Raw genomic sequence first — 17,244 nt, forward strand, 5'->3', positions numbered from 1 at the left:
GCCTGCTCTATCCTGCCAATATACAAGTACCCCATTATGAATAGATACCTATCTAACTCCAATCTATCTGATATTAACTTGATTCATTGTTATAGTGTACAAATCGTTATAGTTACAACTTACAGTTTATTGTTGAAGTTCTTTTTTTCAGTTTTGGCGACAATTGACGTCAATGTGAAAAAAATGCTTAGTGAGGTCATCTGTTGGTGAGCACGGGTCCACCATTGAACTCGGAGACCTTTTCCCCTTGGAATAAGTAAAATAATAGGTGCAAAAGTAACTAGGTCGCAGTGGGGTTTTAAGCAATGCTTCATGCGAGAGCGAGCTACTCTCAGCCGCAGCCCACGGTCAAAGCAGTGGTGTTTGTGATGTGTACAAGGTAGTGTGTGGGACGCAGCATTTGCGGAGAATGAGAGGGAAGGAGGAAAGGCTGTGAAGGGGGGGGGGGGGAGGGAGGACAAGAGTGAGGCACAGTAGGAGGAGGGATAGACAGAGAGAGAGAGAGAGGGGGGGGGGGGAGTGTGAAAGGGCGTTGCCAAAAATACAGGAGCACTCGCTCACATTTATATAGAGATCCAGGACTAAAGGGTTGGAGGTCCAGTGCAAACACAGGGTTCTGCGGGCGGGGTCAGAGTGAGGAATCATTCAGACACCGAAAGCCTGGACTATTTCCCCAGCGATTTTGCATCGCAGTGTCTTCTTTCAGCCTCTCTTTCCAGCGGGCATCGTGAAGATGCTCCTTTTCAGCCTGTGCTGGTAAGTGTAGCAGGAGGTGTGCAATGCGCGTCCTGCGCACACCACCGTTATGTTTACTCTGTGGCCGCACGTGATATTCGCGCATTAGAACTTTGTATTAAATTACTGATGTTCGCCAGCATTTTCAACTGAAAGCGCCATGACATATGTTTATATACATATATGTATATGAGTATTTATGTTTATATATATATATATATATGTATGTATATATATATATATATATGTGTGTATATATATATATGTGTGTGTGTGTGTGTGTGTGTGTGTGTGTGTGTGTGTGTGTGTGTGTGTGTGTGTGTGTGTGTGTGTGTGTGTGTGTGTGTGTGTGTGTGCCAGAGGTGTTTTGGTGAGGAGCAACATATCTGTCATCAGTCAAAAATTGTTAACATCACGACCATGAATCATTTCAAACTCATTATTATTGGTTTAAGGTACGGAGGGCTTTGAAAAGTTTGTCCAGCTCATAGTTTGGTTGAAGACTTTTGAACAATTATTTCTAAAACTTTTTTGCGGTGTAACAATTCTGATTTAGAAAATATGCATCCTTTAGAAAAGCACGATGGTGCCTTATGTCGAAGTATTGTGATATTTCATTTTAAGAAATCCAAGTGTTCAGCACATGATCATATGATGTACACGACTTAAAATTGTTATAATGTGTGAAATTTGTGATCATGGGTTAAAACACGACTTTACTTGCGTTTTCAGTAATTACCTCTAACACCGAAGGTGTATGGAGGTTGTTTCCCGCCGTGTCTGTTTGTCTGTTTATCTGTCCTGAGCAGGATATCTCAAAAAGTTATGGACAGATTCGGACGAAATTTAGTGGAGAGGTTGGTTTTGTGACAAGGAAAAATTGATTAGATTTTGGTGAAGATCCGGATCCGGATAAGAGAATTTTTTTTATTTTTTAAGTGAGTCATCACCATTGAGAGATGGAGTCAAAAACGATATATGGCATGCTATTTCAAAAAGTTGTGGACGGATTCGGACGAAACTTGGTGGACAGATTGGGTGTGTGACAAGACGTGATTCAATTTTGTTGAAGATTCGAATCCGGATCCAGATACGAAAAGTTTTTAATTTTTTAAGCGATTCTTCACCATTGAAAGATGCGGCCAAAACAAACATATAACATGCTATTTCAAAAGGTGATGGACGGATTATGAGAAAAATAGGTGAGAAATAGGTGAAAAACAGGTGAATAAAATGCTGCTCGAGCTCATTTTGTCTTTGCATTTTTTAAATTAAATAACCTATTTATGGAGTTAACACAATGCATACATCGGTAATTTTTATTCATTTAAAAAATAGTCATCAATTCATATCAAACCACTTCACTGCATTGGGAGAAACTTGAAACCATTTCTTAGTAAAAGGCGTCATTCTCGATAATATAGAAACAAACATTGGCTCTATCTATACTTGCATGACCTTCATGAAATGTCCTGCAAATAACAAGAGTAACAAAATTAATGGCGATTTAATTGCAAAATCTGAAGCCCATGGTTATTTAAGCTCTTCCATTCTGGCTTTCATCATCTTGTCAATTGTGGAATTATCATCACCAGCGTGCAATATTTCTGCCTTTGTGCAAGCCCAACTGTGTTATGAATTGTAAATGCCAATTGTCACCTTTTGACATGTCATTTATTTCCAATGTCAGCTCAATAGCGCTAACCACAGGACAGCAGTCACTCAGAACGATGGGAGGTTAATTAGCTCCGGATTAAGCCTCAGTGCACTGAAGACAAGTCCCTCGCTGACAAATCTGTCTATTTATTTATATGTGTTGTGCGTATATGTGTATTTGTATGTGTTGTGCATATCCTCCAAGATCCTCTCTAACGATGTTCTAATCATTTGCATCTGAGTTGGTGCACCTGATTCTAATTTTAGGTATTTGAAGTAGTGATAAATGTAAGGGTGTACTTACTTTTTCCACATGCGAAATTTGCATTTATGTTTATTTAAATTATACAATGGACTACAAAATGTAAATGTTTCATGATATTTGTTATATTATATCACCTTTATCTATCAATATTGTTGAAATGAAGATCAAATAGCTGTATGTGGAAATATCTTGAAAAAGTCAAAACTTTACATGAGGTGTACTTACTTTTCCACGTGACTGTATATATATATTGTTACGGAACCCAACGTCGGCCTCGGATCCCTTCTCGAGGGAGGATTAGTCCCCTCGTTTGTGACTGACCGACGTGGTCCCTGAAGCTGCCCGAGCTCCCTCCAGAGGCAGGTGAGCAGCTTTGTTCACGACCGCGGATAAGATGTTAATTTGCCGAGCGGATGGCAGCCACGGCACGAACCGTTAACATTGACTAGACCCGATCCTGAACGTTGGCCAAATCGTGCCACAGGTATTCAATGGGGAAAAGACAAAGACAACGGATGTGAAGAAGAAGAAGAAGAACAAAAAGGGTTTGAATACGACTATAATTTAATACTAATATTTACACAATTAAAAGAAACCAAGGAGGAGGAAGGATAATAAAATAATGCAGAAAGAGGGACGGACCAGAAGGACACAGTGAAACTCTAGCTTAACTAAACAGGCTTAACTTATACCCCAAGGACAAGACAAAGACAGACTACAAGCACACTTACACGGGGGATGATGACAGGAATGGCAGGAGGTGGATGGCTGGAGGGAGAGGAAGGCACGGAGCTGGCTGGAGCTTGACCCCGCACGGGACGTCGGGCTGGACCTCGACGGCCACCGATGCCACCGATCCTGGTTCCCGTGGGGTAACGGGTCGGAGCTGCCTGGTGGAGCCAACGCTGCCTGGTGGAGTCAAAGCTGCGTGGTACTGCTCCTGCTTGCTCTCAGGACTCTCTCTCAACTCTTGCTCTCAGGACTCTCTCTCAACTCTTGCTCTCAGGACTCTCTCTCAACTCTTGCTCTCAGGACTCTCTCCGTAGCTCATCTCCAGCGCATCTGGACTCATCTGGACTCATCTGGACTCATCTGAGGTGGGGGCGTCTCTCGCGGGTTATATATAGCCCCACCCTTGAACCTTTTTGAACCTCCCCGATCGCTCTTCCTCCGCCCTCTCTAGCCAAACCCCTCATGCTTGGTTGGTCGGCAAGGGCTGGCTCACTCCTCCCCTCTATGACGAGGTGGAGACACGCCTTTCTTCTCCGAGCCGACCGCGTGCTCAATGGAGGCAAATGCAGTTTGTAATTGACGAAAGGGGGGATGTGCAGGGAATCTACCTTGTTTGAATTCGGTGCAATGCAGTGTTAACTAGTGGAAAACAGAGCCTTAACCTAATACACAGAATAAGGAAATAACTACCAACAAGGAGGAAATCTATGATTTGGCTACGTGATGGTATATGACCTAACTAAGGGACGCCCTTTGACCTTTATACACAACAACTGGAGGAAGGAGGGTGACATTTTACCACAATAAAAAAACACAATTCTCATATCCACAACAATATATATATGTATATTGTTGAGGTTTGAGATTGTACATATAACATCATTAAAGGTTAAAGGTTTGCCCCCCATAGTTAGTCCACAAGCAACACGTAGGCCCACGTAGAGTATTAGTTATGTCATAGTAGTATGTGTAAGAGTAGGCCACTGTCCCTAGTAATATCTGCATTGTGTAAAGAAATGAGCTTAGGTCCTTTTCATTTTGCGGCCACCCTTCATTTACATCTATGGGCATAATTGATCCCGCGCCCCATTTGGCATCCCTCAAGTTTGTTACGCTTTGGCTGCCAGCAGCGTTTTCTGCCCTTGGTTTCACTCGAAACTAGTCGGGTAACCACGAGGTAGGCCTAAGAAGCGGGAGGAGCGTGAGGGTCAAGGTTTGGCCGCGTCAAGCAGCACGTCAGAGGCGGTGGCGGTGAGAGCAACAGCCAACCAGGGCTCGGAGGGCATGGCATGATAGGGCATGGTACAGAGCGTCTAGTAAGTTCAGGAGGGTTCGCTCGGCAAGGCTATATAAGCCAGCACACAAAGCCCTTAAAAGGACTGATATGAGAGGACTGTGCTGAAAGGACTTATGAGGACTGGCTGGAAAAGGACTGGCCAGAAGGACTTATGAGAAGGACTCGCATGCACACGGAGTTACGAGAAGGGAGAGGCAGGCGCTCGAGTTGGGAGAGAACTGATCCGGAGCACTCGTGTGAGAACTGCATTGAGAGGACCGGCGTGCACACGACAGTTTCGAGGCCATTGATTGAGAAGCGCATTGTTCACATTTATTGAACTGTCCGCTTATTACGTATGTGGCTGAGCCGCAAGTGTAACCGCCAAAGCCAGCCCTACCATTCGCCATGTAATAATCCCGTGTGTGCCAAACGACACGTGGAGAGCTCCTGCCATCTGTTCATCTACTTCGTGGTGCGAGTTGGGGACCAGAGAGCGAGCTACCTGGATGCCATCCATGGAGCATCAACTTGTTCGTCTGCAACCCCGTGTGAGTGTGTCTGAGAGTGAACGGGCCCGTTTGTCTTGGTATAAGTTAAGACTGTTTCAGGCTGCGCTGTGTTTTCTTCTTCTTCTTATTGTACAAAGTGTAAATAAATCGTGTTATTCCTTTCTTCCAAATTCGACCGTTTCTGTGATTTCCTCCATTGGGTAAGCGTGGCACGATTACGAACCACTCGGATCGGGTTTAGTCATTGCTAACGGCTCGGGTCACGGGTTCGCTACCGCTTAGCGTTTCCACCAACACCCGTGATTCGGCCGGGGCTTATTTCCTCCTTTCTGGGCGGCGCGAGTAATTAGGTAATAGTGATTCGTCCTACGACCCTACTTCGCGCTGTCCGGGAAAGACGTCATAGGTCCCGGGTCCCGTCGGCTAGTCAAAGACACGGGGACTAATCCCCCCTTGGTAAGGGGAAAAGGCCGGCGCTGAGATCTGCAAATATATATAGACGTATATATATATATATATATGTGTGTGTATATATACAGGGTGTTTCATATAATATATACAGGATGTTTCAAAAAGAGTGATACATCTTTAAACGTTTATTTGAAAAGAAACAGAAATCTCAGGAACATGAACCAAACATTTCTTGAAAGGTTATGATATGGTATTTTCTACCACTGATTGCTATTGCAGTAAGTTACTACTGGAGTTAGTGAGAGGCCAAGGTCTGAAATTGGCATTTACGCAAAATCCTTGTAATTGACGTTCCCCACCGATCTGGGCTTTATGGCAGAGTGGCCAGACAGAAGCCTCTCCTCAGTGAAAGACACATGAAAGCCCGCTTGGAGTTTGCAAAAAAGCACCCAAAGGACTCTCAAACTGTGAGAAACAACATTCTGTGGTCTGATGAAACCAAGATTGAACTGTTTCGTTTCCGTCTGGCCACTCTGCCAGAAAGCGCAGATCGGTGGGGTGTTGCAGTGATGGTTGTCCTTCTGGAAGTTTCTCCCATCTCCACACAGGACCTCTGGAGCTCAGCCAGAGTGACCATTGGGTTATTGGTCACCTCTCTTACCAAGGCCCTTCTCTCCGGATTGCTCAGTTTGGCCGGGCGGCCAGCTCGAGGAAGCGTCCTGGTTGTTCCAAACTTCTTCCATTTAGGAATTATGGAGGCCACTGTGTTCTTGGGAACCTTCAATGCACCAGACTTTTTTTTGTAGGCTTCCCCAGATCTGTGCCTCGACACAATCCTGTGTCTGAGCTCTGCAGGCAGTTCCTTCGACCTTATGGCTTGGTTTTTGCTCTGATATGCATTGTCAGCTGTGAGACCTTATATAGACAGGTGTGTGCCTTTCCTAATCATGTCCAATCAATTGAATTTTCCACAGGTGGACTCCAATCAAGGTGTAGAAACATCTCAAAGATGATCAAGAGAAATAGGAGGGCACCTGAGCTAAATTTCAAGGGTCATAGCAAAGGGTATGAATACTTACGTCAATGTGATATTTCAGTTTTTTCTTTTTAATAAATTTGCAAAACTTTCTAAATTCCTGTTTTCTCTTTGTCATTATGGGGTATTGAGTGGAGATTGATGAGGGAAAAAATGAATTTAAACGATTTCAGCATAAGGCTGCACCATAACAAAATGTGAAAAAAGTGAAGGGGTCTGAACACTTTCTGAATGCACTGTATATATATATATATATATATATATATATATATATATATATATATATATATATATATATATATATATATACGCATATATATATATATATAATTATATAATCGTTAGATTAAATAAGACGCGGACGTAGCTTCAGGACGTCGATCTTTAATTGTCGACCAAGCTTTCGACCAACAAAGGTCTTCTTCTGGCCACTCTGCTATTGTAATGCTATTGTATTGTAATCTGACTTCCGTTGAACTTGGGGCTGACTCAGAAGAAGACCTTTGTTGGTCGAAAGCTTGGTCGACAATTAAAGATCGACGTCCTGAAGCTACGTCCGCGTCTTATTTAATCTAACGATTATATACTCAATACAAATGAGACGCCCTGCTCGTACTTTGGAGTTTCTACTATTTCTTACAGTTATATATAATTATATATATATATATACTGTATATATATATATATATGTATATATATATATACATATATATATATGTATATATATATATATATATATATATATATATATATATATATATATATATATATGTTGGAACCCATCTGTGGATCGGTCCCATCGGCCGATGGGTCTGACCCATCTGTGGATGCACGAGAAATGACAATGCAGACCCATCGGCCGATGGGTCTGCGCCATCTGCGGATGTGTTGTTCACCTTGAAGGAATGTGTATGCATCAATGGTGGATGAGTATGTTTATTTGAACCTAAAAATAAGCATGTAAAATCATCTGTAAAATCATAAAATATGTAAAATCATCTCTGTTAAATTCCTACCACATGTAATTCCAATGACTGTGTACCTGATTGAAGAGCACCATTCTGTCAACACATTCCTTCAAGGTGAACAACCAATCCGCAGATGGCGCAGACCCATCGGCCGATGGGACCGATCCACAGATGGGTTCCAACATATATATATATATGTATATATATATATATATATATATATATATATATATATATATATATATATATATATGCATATATATATTGTAACGAATTTGAGAAAGTGTAAAGAATGTGAGAATTATGGTTTTGTTTTGTGGAAATGTCACCCTCCGTAATGTAAAGAAAGGTCGAAGCTCGTCCTCTTAGTTAATTCCATAAACCTGCACGCAGGGCACCATATATCCTTTTAAATAGTTATTCCCTTATTTTATGTAGTTTAAGGCTGTGTTTCCCAATAGTTTGACTCTCCATTGCACCGAATTAAATAAGATTAGGTCCCATCTGCAAAGTGTCAGGTTTGGATGGTTTTCGCCGCAAATGGACTCCATTGAGCACGCGGTCGGTTGGAAGAAGAAAGGCGGGTCTCCACCTCGTCATAGAGGGGAGGAGTGAGCCAGCCCCGAACAACCAACCAAGTATAAGGGGTTTGGCTTGAGAGAGCGGAGAGAGAACAATCTGGGAGGTTCGCAAAGGTTCAAGGGTGGGGCTTATATAACCCGCGGGAGACGCCCCCACGACAGATGAGCTACAGAGATGCGCTGGAGATGAGCAGATGAGTCCAAGCAGCCATGATACGTGCCGCGCTGCAGGAAATACGGACCGAGGCAACGTAAGGAGCGCGCGACGCAGCCGTGCGTAAAGAGGAACTTCGCCCGCGCAGTTTGAAACCGCGGGAGTTCGCACGACCGCGGCTCGGCTTTTTGATGGCGGTGCCTTCCGGTCCGACCGTGCCCAGCCCTGCTGAACCTTCCTTGCCTCTCAAAGCCATCCATCTCCAAGCCATTCATTCCTGCCTGCATTTCCCCGTGTAAGTGTCAATGTTCGTCTGTCGTACACATTGTCCTGGGGTTTATTAATTAAGACTGTTAATAGGTAAGCTAATGATTTCAATGTGTCTCCTGCTCCTTCCATTTCCCTATATTCAAACAAGTGGTAAGTTTCTTTGCGGTTTCCCCGGAGTTTCTGCCGCAGTGCGGGATGCTGGATGGAATCGATCCCGCAGGTGACTTCGGACCATCTGCCTGTCCTGCCTTGCAGTGGTGACTCTTGGCTTCCCTGATCGAGGTCTGTCATCTGCAGAGTTGTGGAGGGTGTCTCTGTCCACCAGGGCCGATATCGTCTGGTGTGAACATCCAAGGCGACGTGCCACCTTACGGTAGCTCAGTCTGCCTTGCAGCATGCCCAGGGCACGCTGCCGTTGATCCCTTGACAATCGTGGCATGTTGATTGAAATGCCCATTTTGCACTGGCCTTTTTAAAGCCAATATCAAGACATCACGTGCAGCTCATTAAAATCATCCCGTACCCCTTGGCTAATCACTGACAGTCAAAACGGCTGTTCAACAGCTGTGCCATGAAGTGACCATTGAAGGTTCAAGTGACCATCCGTGACCGTTTTGTCTGACAGTGAGGACAGTATTGTCCACATATAAGTTCACACATTTACTACACGCAGTGTTATTGTTGATATTTAAAGGTTTCAAAGGTAGTAAGTTTATTTTGCGTTTCAGTATATATCTATATATATATATATATTTATTTACCCTAATAGTATATATCTATATAATTTCAGTCCCGATACCCTAATTATATATACTAGGGCATGCCCGTACTATATATAAGCTAGGACGTGCCCGTACGTGGGTGCCCGTTCCTTGCAAAAAAAAAAAAAACTGCAAAAAAAAAAAAAACTGCAAAAAAAAAACAATGGTTTGGTCCATTCGCAACGACCACAGAACCCCCCCCCTCTATTTACATGAATGGTTTGGTCCATTCGCAAAGCCAAAGCGAACGACCACAGAACCCCCCCCCCTCTATTTACATGAATGGTTTGGTCCATTCGCAAAGCCAAAGCGAACGACCACAGAACCCCCCCCCCCCCCCCTCTATTTACATGAATGGTTTGGTCCATTCGCAACGGCAAAGCGAACGGCGAACGGCTAAATCGCCATAGCTCGGTAAGTACTTGTCCGATTAATTTCAAACCTTGAAAAGGCACATCCTCGGGTCCCCAGCAATATACCTGGCAAGTTTCAAGTATATCGGACCGGTAGTTGTCGAGAAACAGCGGTCACAGACAAACGTACAGACGTACAGACGTACAAACGTACAGAGATTACTGGAATTATAGATAGATATATATATATATATATATATATATATATATATATATATATATATATATATATATATATATATATATATATATATATATATATATATATGTTGTATATATATACAGTACATATATATATATATATAGATATATATATATATATATATATATATATATATATATATATATATATATATATATATATATATATATATATATACACGTGTATATCCTCTGGGCTAAACAGATGAGAACTTTGTGCCAACCTTGCCTGAAATGTGCAAATATAAAATGATGGAAGTAACATTTCATGTAGAATTCAAAGGTCAATCAAGGTCAATTCTAAAGTCAATTCTAAATGGCCGTTCTGGCTAGTATTGCCATATTTTCGACGAACCTGTAGGATCGGAGTTGATATGTTTCGGTAAACATCGTTTTTTCCGATGATTACGAATTCAATAAAATGGAGAAAACCTTCCTTCATGATTTGTTTTTGGCAGAGTGCAACAGATACAACGCCATGGAAGGCAGTGTAAACAAAGTTTGTGTAAGCAAAGTACAAGCAGTAGCTACATATAACTGCAGGTTACACTGGCAAGACACGAGCTTGACATTCCATCGCTATCATATTTAGTGTAGAATAACGATGTGTCGAAGGATTTTATTGCTTTTATCATGACCTCAAATGGACAACTGAACATACATTACATGACCAAAAGTATGTGGACCTGAACATCACACATCTCATTCCAAATTAATGGGTATTAATATGGAGTTCATCCCTCTTCCGCCCCTTTTGGCTGCTGCAACAGCATCCACTCTTCTGGGAAGGCTTTCCACTAGATGTTAGAACATTGCTGCGGGGATGTGCTTCCATTCAGCCACAAGAGCATTAGTAATGTTATTCAGCTACTGATGTTGGGCGATTAGGCCTGGCTCGCTGTCGGCATTCCAATTCATCGATGGGGTTGAGGCCAGGGCTCTGTGCAGGCCAGTCAAGTTCTTCCACACCGATCTTGACAAACCATTTCTGTATGGACCTCGCTTTGTGCACCGGGGCATCGTCATGCTGAAACAGGAAAGGGCCTTCCCCAAACTGTTGCCACAAAGTTGGAAGCACGCAATTGTGGAGAATATCATTGTATGCAGCAGCGTTAAGATTTCCCTTCACTGGAACTAAGGGGCCTAGCCCGAACCATGAAAAATAGCCCCAGACCATTATTCCTCCAACACCAAACTTTACAGTTGGCATTATGCATTCAGGCAGTTGCATTCTCCTAGCATCCACCAAACCCAGATTTGTCCATAGGAATGCCAGATGGTGAAGTGTGATTCATCACTCTCGAGAACGCGTTTCCACTGCTCCAGAGTCCAATGGCGGCGAACTTTACACCACTCCAACCGACGCTTGGCATTGCGCATGGTGATCTTAGGCTTATGTGCAGCTGCTCGGCCATGGAAACACATTCATGAATCTCCCGACGAAAAGTTGTTGTGCTGACGTTGCTTCCAGAGGCAGTTTGGAACTCGGTAGTGAGTGTTTCACCCAAGGACAGACGATTTTTACATGCTTCAGCACTCAGCGGTCACGTTCTGTGAGCTTGTGTGGCCTCCCACTTTGCAGCTGAGCTGTTGTTGCTCCTAGACGTTTCCACTTCACAAGAACAGCACTTACAGTTGACCGTGGCAGCTCTGGCAGGGCAGAAGTTTGACGAACGGACTTGTTGGAAAGGTGGCATCCTATGATGGTGCCATGGTTGAAAGTCACTGAGCTCTTCAGTACGGCCCATTCTACTGCCAATGTTTGTCTATGGAGATTGCATGGCTGTGTGCTTGATTATATATACCTGTCAGCAATGGGTGTGGCTGAAACAGCAGAATCCACTAATTAGAAGGGGTGTCCGCATACGTTTGGTCAAGTAGTGTATATCTGTCTTTGAGTATAAATATAGTATTCCACCCAAATCTTTGGGAGATGCTGGATAGTAAAGGAAGGTTACATGATTTGTGTTTACATGGGGCTGACACGATGGTCTTGAGGTATGCACACTCGTCCTCTCAAAGCTGTCTGGTCTGGGTTCAAATCCCGACCCTGCTGTAAACTGTCATCCCGGTGTTTCACAGACTGCGTGAATCATCAATGTGTGTGCCCATCCATTGGATGGATGTTAACCGGGTGTCCCATCTGCCGGCTTTAGTTGGTGGACATTAAAGATCCCACGGACCTATCAGCCTCACCTTGGAAAATTTCCAAATTCCTGCCATAACTACTGCTGGGAAGGCAATGGCAAAACCACCCCGTATAATCCGTGCAAAGAAACTGCTACGTAGTACCGGACCTGCCTTCGGGCGGAACACCAGATCCGAAAGGAAATACAAAAAGCTGACGTGGTAAAGATCTCATGACATATTTTGTTTTTGTGTTCACTTGCTCTGTCCTCCTCACAAAGGAAAAGCAGTCTTTGTAATTGGCCCGAAGTATCACAAAGCTGACGTCATCACATTATGTGTAATGTGTGCGCGTGGTGTCGGTAGAATGGCATTATGACGACTTTGTCAGAACACTTTTGTGGTTACGCAGAGGCAAAACTTCAGCATGCTCCGATGATGGTCTGCAAGTGGGAACCATCAAGTTCATAGGAGATCTGCAAGTGGGAAGAGCTTTACTTTTTCATTTTTTTGTGTACTACGTAAGTCGAGGCGCTCGTATAAGAACTAATACGCGAAGCATATAACAAAGAGAGCAGGAGATAAGAGGGGGAGAGAGGGAAGCACAACAACAGTAAAGAACAGGAACATCAAGGACAAACAAGTTGGACACTACAGGGCTTTCCGGAAAGAAAACAGGGAATTTGAAGGAGGTAGAATTGGGGTGGATTAACAGGGGTAGAAAAGATCATGGTTTTGGATGGGGGAAGATAATAGATGGTGGTGAACAGCTGTTTTAAAAACCTGGAGAGATGAGTGAGATTGAAGAGTGTGTGTCTGCTCCAGAGGCTGGAAAAAGAGGATAGAAAGATTGAAGGCGAGGCACATTCCCAGGCACTTTGGCCACAAATATCTGCCTAAGATGCCATCACTTTGGCTTTGAATAATGTTAGACATAGTGTTGGTGAATATAATTGATTAACTTACAAGGAATGACAAAGGCCTCCAAGTACATTTTGAAGAAGGGTATCCCTTTTACGGAGTTCAGAGAATTCGCTTTTGATACGTGGTGTATTTGACGTGTGATGCATTTTATGAATGTCACATCTTCTGTCTGCCACATTTGACAGGTTTTAGTAAATTGATGACTGATTTGTATTTGATTTTGTATTTGTCTCATATGTTTCATTTGATAAGGTGTGTATGGGCTGTGACGCATTTTCTGTGCCACATTTGACGTTTCCCATGTGCTGTGCCACATGTGATGTTTCCCATGTGCTGTGCCACATTTGATGTTTCCCATGTGCTGTGCCACATTTGATGTTTTCCATGTGGTGTGCCACATTTGATGTTTTCCATGTGCTGTGCCACATTTGATATTTCCCATGTACTGTGCCACATTTGATGTTTCCCTTGTGCTGTGCCACACTTGATGTTTCCCATGTGCTGTGTCACATTTGATGTTTCCCATGTGCTATGCCACATTTGATATGACCCATGTGCTGTGCCACATTAGATGTTTCCCATGTGCTGTGCCACATTTGATATGACCCATGTTCTGTGCCACATTTGATATTTCCCATGTACTGTGCCACATTTGATGTTTCCCTTGTGCTGTGCCACATTTGATGTTTCCCATGTGCTGTGTCACATTTGATGTTTCTCATGTGCTGTGCCACATTTGATATGACCCATGTGTTGTGCCACATTTGATGTTTCCCATGTGCTGTGCCACAATTGATGTTTCCAATCTGCGGTGCCACATTTGATGTTTACCATGTGCTGTGCCACATGAGATGTTTCCCATGTGCTGTGCCACATTTGATATGACCCATGTTCTGTGCCACATTTGATATTTCCCATGTGCTGTGCCACATTTGATGTTTCCTATTTGCTGTGTCACATTAGATGTTTCCCATGTGCCATGCCACATTTGATATGACCCATGTGCTGTGCCACATTTGATGTTTCCCATTCATTGTGCCACATTTGATGTTTCTCATGTGCCGTGTCACATTTGATGTTTCCCATTGTCTGTGCCACATTTGATGTTTCCCATGTGCTGTCACATTTGATGTTTCCCATTGCCTCTGCCACATTCGATGTTTCCCATGTGTTGTGTCACATTTGATGTTTCCCATGGTCTGTGCCACATTTGATGTTCTCCATGTGCTGTGTCACATTTGATGTTTCCCATGGTCTGTGCCACATTTGATGTTTCCCATGTGCTGTGTCACATTTGATGTTTCCCATTGTCTGTGTCACATTTGATGTTTCCTATTTGCTTTGTGCCATTTGCTGTATCTCATTCGGTGTGTAGCATTTGATGGTGTTGTGAATGCTGTGTCACATGTGACATGTCCCATTTTCTGTCACACTTAATGTTACCTGTTTGCTGTATCAGATTTGCTGTGTGCTTTTCCTGCATCACATTTGATGCTCCTTGGTGCAGATGCTGTGTCATGGGGAAATCAGAAAGCCAAATGGAAATGGTAGAGAAACAAACGCGGCCCAGAAAGAAACGCTTCTCTCCTCTGCGAGCCACCACTTTGGCAGTCATTTTGCTGCTCAGCTGCGCCCTTGTGGTTCTGACGATCCTTTACGCTTCTGAGCGAGGTGAGTTCAGTGAGTCAAGTTAGCATACTCGGGGACGTATGCTTTTTAACCTTGAAAATAGTCTTTCTCTCTTTGTACGACTTTGTAACACTTGTAGACACTTATGTCATCCTGCCACAACCTGTCGCTGGTTATTTTCTCATTTCATGAACAATTTACACCAGCACTGTAAAGTCACCTCAAAAATTCATAAACTCTAAATTACTTCCTTAATTTCTCAAAACATACATTTGTCACAAGTTTTATAGTTTCCTTTTAACGTTAGTGTTAAAAGATTGTCGTCGCTTTTGACAAACTTTTTTTTAAACATCAACTGGTTTTTATTTATTTATTAATTTTTAACTTTAAAGCACTGAATTTTTCTAGATTCAGGATCAAGGAAAAAGTGCACAAGTGCTCATCTGGGGTTCAATGTCCAAATTACCGTTACATTAAAATGTCTTGTCCATTGTCTCCTGATGTCCTTATGTTGCGAGCCATTTGTGTAAACGGAGATCAGACTCGGTGGTGTAATGGTTGGAACGTCCGCTGAGGCTGGGAGGTCGTGACGTCTCAAACCAGGCCGAATCATACCAAAGACATTAAAATAGTACGTGCTGCTTCCTTGCTTAACACTCAGCATTTAAAAAGGATAAAACATAGACAAACAATCACCATTGTGCAAGTTTGAAGGGCCCAGTGGCCTCCACGTATGCTGAGGTTCCTTGTAAGGCAAGTCCTATTCTAAAAGCCACTTGATCAATCAAAAACAGGACAGATAGTCAAACAACGATGTAGCCAGGCTTGGATGTGCTGAGTGGAGGATCAGCTGCCCCCCTGTCATGTGACCAGATCCTCAGCTCTGATTGGTGGACATTTGTGAGGGACATACATACATACACAGGACGGACAGCCAAACGCTGTTCCAGACGCCATTGCCCAATGCACTACACCATAAAAATATGGCTGCCGAACCACGTAACCGATGACATCTTCAAAAAAAAAATTCTCGACCAGTATATCCCTAGATCACGCTCAAGAAATTTCATACTGATCGGATCAAGCGTTTACTTGTCAATTTATAACGTCATAACGAAGGCACCTATTATGTTATTCCCCATGGGGAATACTTTACAATGAACCACGTTTAAGAAAATTTCAATGGAGCGGTTTCGGAGATATAGATGTGCAAAGATTTTTGGCTTTTCCAAGGTGGCGCCCGTAGTGCGTGACATATGACGTCATAATTATCTTTCAAAAATTATACTGGAGGAGGCGCTCCGATGGTGAAAACTCCCGTCAATCAGACCAATGCGGTTGCAGAGAAACGAATTTTAAAGGGAATAAACCCGCGAAAAGCCAGCGAAAGGGCATCCATCCATCCATCCATACATACATACATACTGTTGCGGTTCTGGAATGAAGGTGAATTCCTCCTCATAGGTGGACGCACTACAACATGAAGCCTCGTGATAGTTCAGTAATTTCTTTGTAAATGTAAGCGTAGTCCTTTCCTGTGTTTAGTTTTGCGTTGAGTAGGCCAGTGAGCTTAGGTGCTTTTGGCTTGGCTTTGGCGCTGAAATGCCACGCGGCATGCCTGAACAAGTCGACCGAGGCCGAAGGGAGGCGCGGCAGGAGGAGTGGTCAGTAAGCAAGAGCCGGCAATCAGGGCTCGAGGGGAGTGGCTAACCACGACGACCAGAGGCAGGGTTTGGAACATTCGAGTCGGGCTGGGGCAGGGCCATATAACCCTGCCCCGAGTCCCCCCACCTGAGTTAGTTCCAAGGTCAGATGAGTCACGCAGCCCACGAGTTGAGTAAGATAAGTTCTCGGTCAGAGTCGTGTGCAAGTTACAGTTCCCTGTGAGACGATTTACAGTTCCCCATGAGAGTGAGTTGGGTTGAGCTTGAGAACGCGAGTGGAGCTGCAGGACGAACGAATTGAATTGCCGATTGTACACGAACTTTCCCCGTGCCCTGCGCTCTGCGCTGTATTAATCGTGCGCTCGAGAGGACGACCCGCGCCGGGCCACAGATGCGCGATTTCCACCTGCCTGCCTTCGCCTGGATACGTGCCGTGAACATCGGAGAGCCACGCCGGGTGAGCTGCCCTGGGGCGACCGACGGCAAAGCGCGCTTGGCGCGCGAACTTCTCTTCCTCCATCTCCCCGTGTGCGTGACTGGGCCCCTCGTCTGGGAAAAGTAAGATTGATTGAACTCTGCTCCGTGTCCCCTTTCCTCCTTCATTCTGAATCATTGTACATAGTAAATAAATCATGTTCTTCCTCTGATTTGACCGTCCTGTCCCTTCCATCCATTGGCTTCGCATGGTATGAATAAAACCGCTCGAATCGGGTTCCAATAAAAGTAACAGCACGAGTCACATGATACGCATACCGCTCGGGCGTACTCGATTAAGCGTGGCATGTGCGAGGCTCGATCCCCACTTTTGTGGCAGCGTGGGTTAAACGTACGTGCGAATTTGTCCCGATACCCTTTTTCACGTTTGCCCGGAAGTGGCGATTCGGCCTCGCGGACCCGAAGACCCAGGGGGAAAAAAGGGGTTTAATCCC

General features: G+C 43.9%; 1 protein-coding gene across 2 annotated transcripts in view; it reads left to right on the forward strand.

Annotated features, from left to right (window-relative positions):
* The first annotated feature begins 531 nt into the window (after positions 1 to 531).
* Positions 532 to 17,244, forward strand: part of LOC137415320 (membrane metallo-endopeptidase-like 1) — a 176,668-nt gene continuing 159,955 nt past the window's right edge. For both annotated transcript variants that reach the window (XR_010982046.2, XM_068100906.2), the window contains exons 1-2: positions 532 to 756; positions 14,530 to 14,693. Coding sequence is in view for 1 of the 2 variants with exons in the window: in XM_068100906.2 (XP_067957007.2) it covers positions 14,540 to 14,693 (154 nt within the window). In the remaining variant the exon portion in view is untranslated. The remainder of the gene's footprint in view (positions 757 to 14,529; positions 14,694 to 17,244) is intronic.

The sequence above is a fragment of the Myxine glutinosa genome, chromosome 4, assembly GCF_964187855.1.
Source record: "Myxine glutinosa chromosome 4, kmMyxGlut1.1, whole genome shotgun sequence".
NCBI classification, from domain to species: Eukaryota; Metazoa; Chordata; class Myxini; order Myxiniformes; family Myxinidae; genus Myxine; species Myxine glutinosa.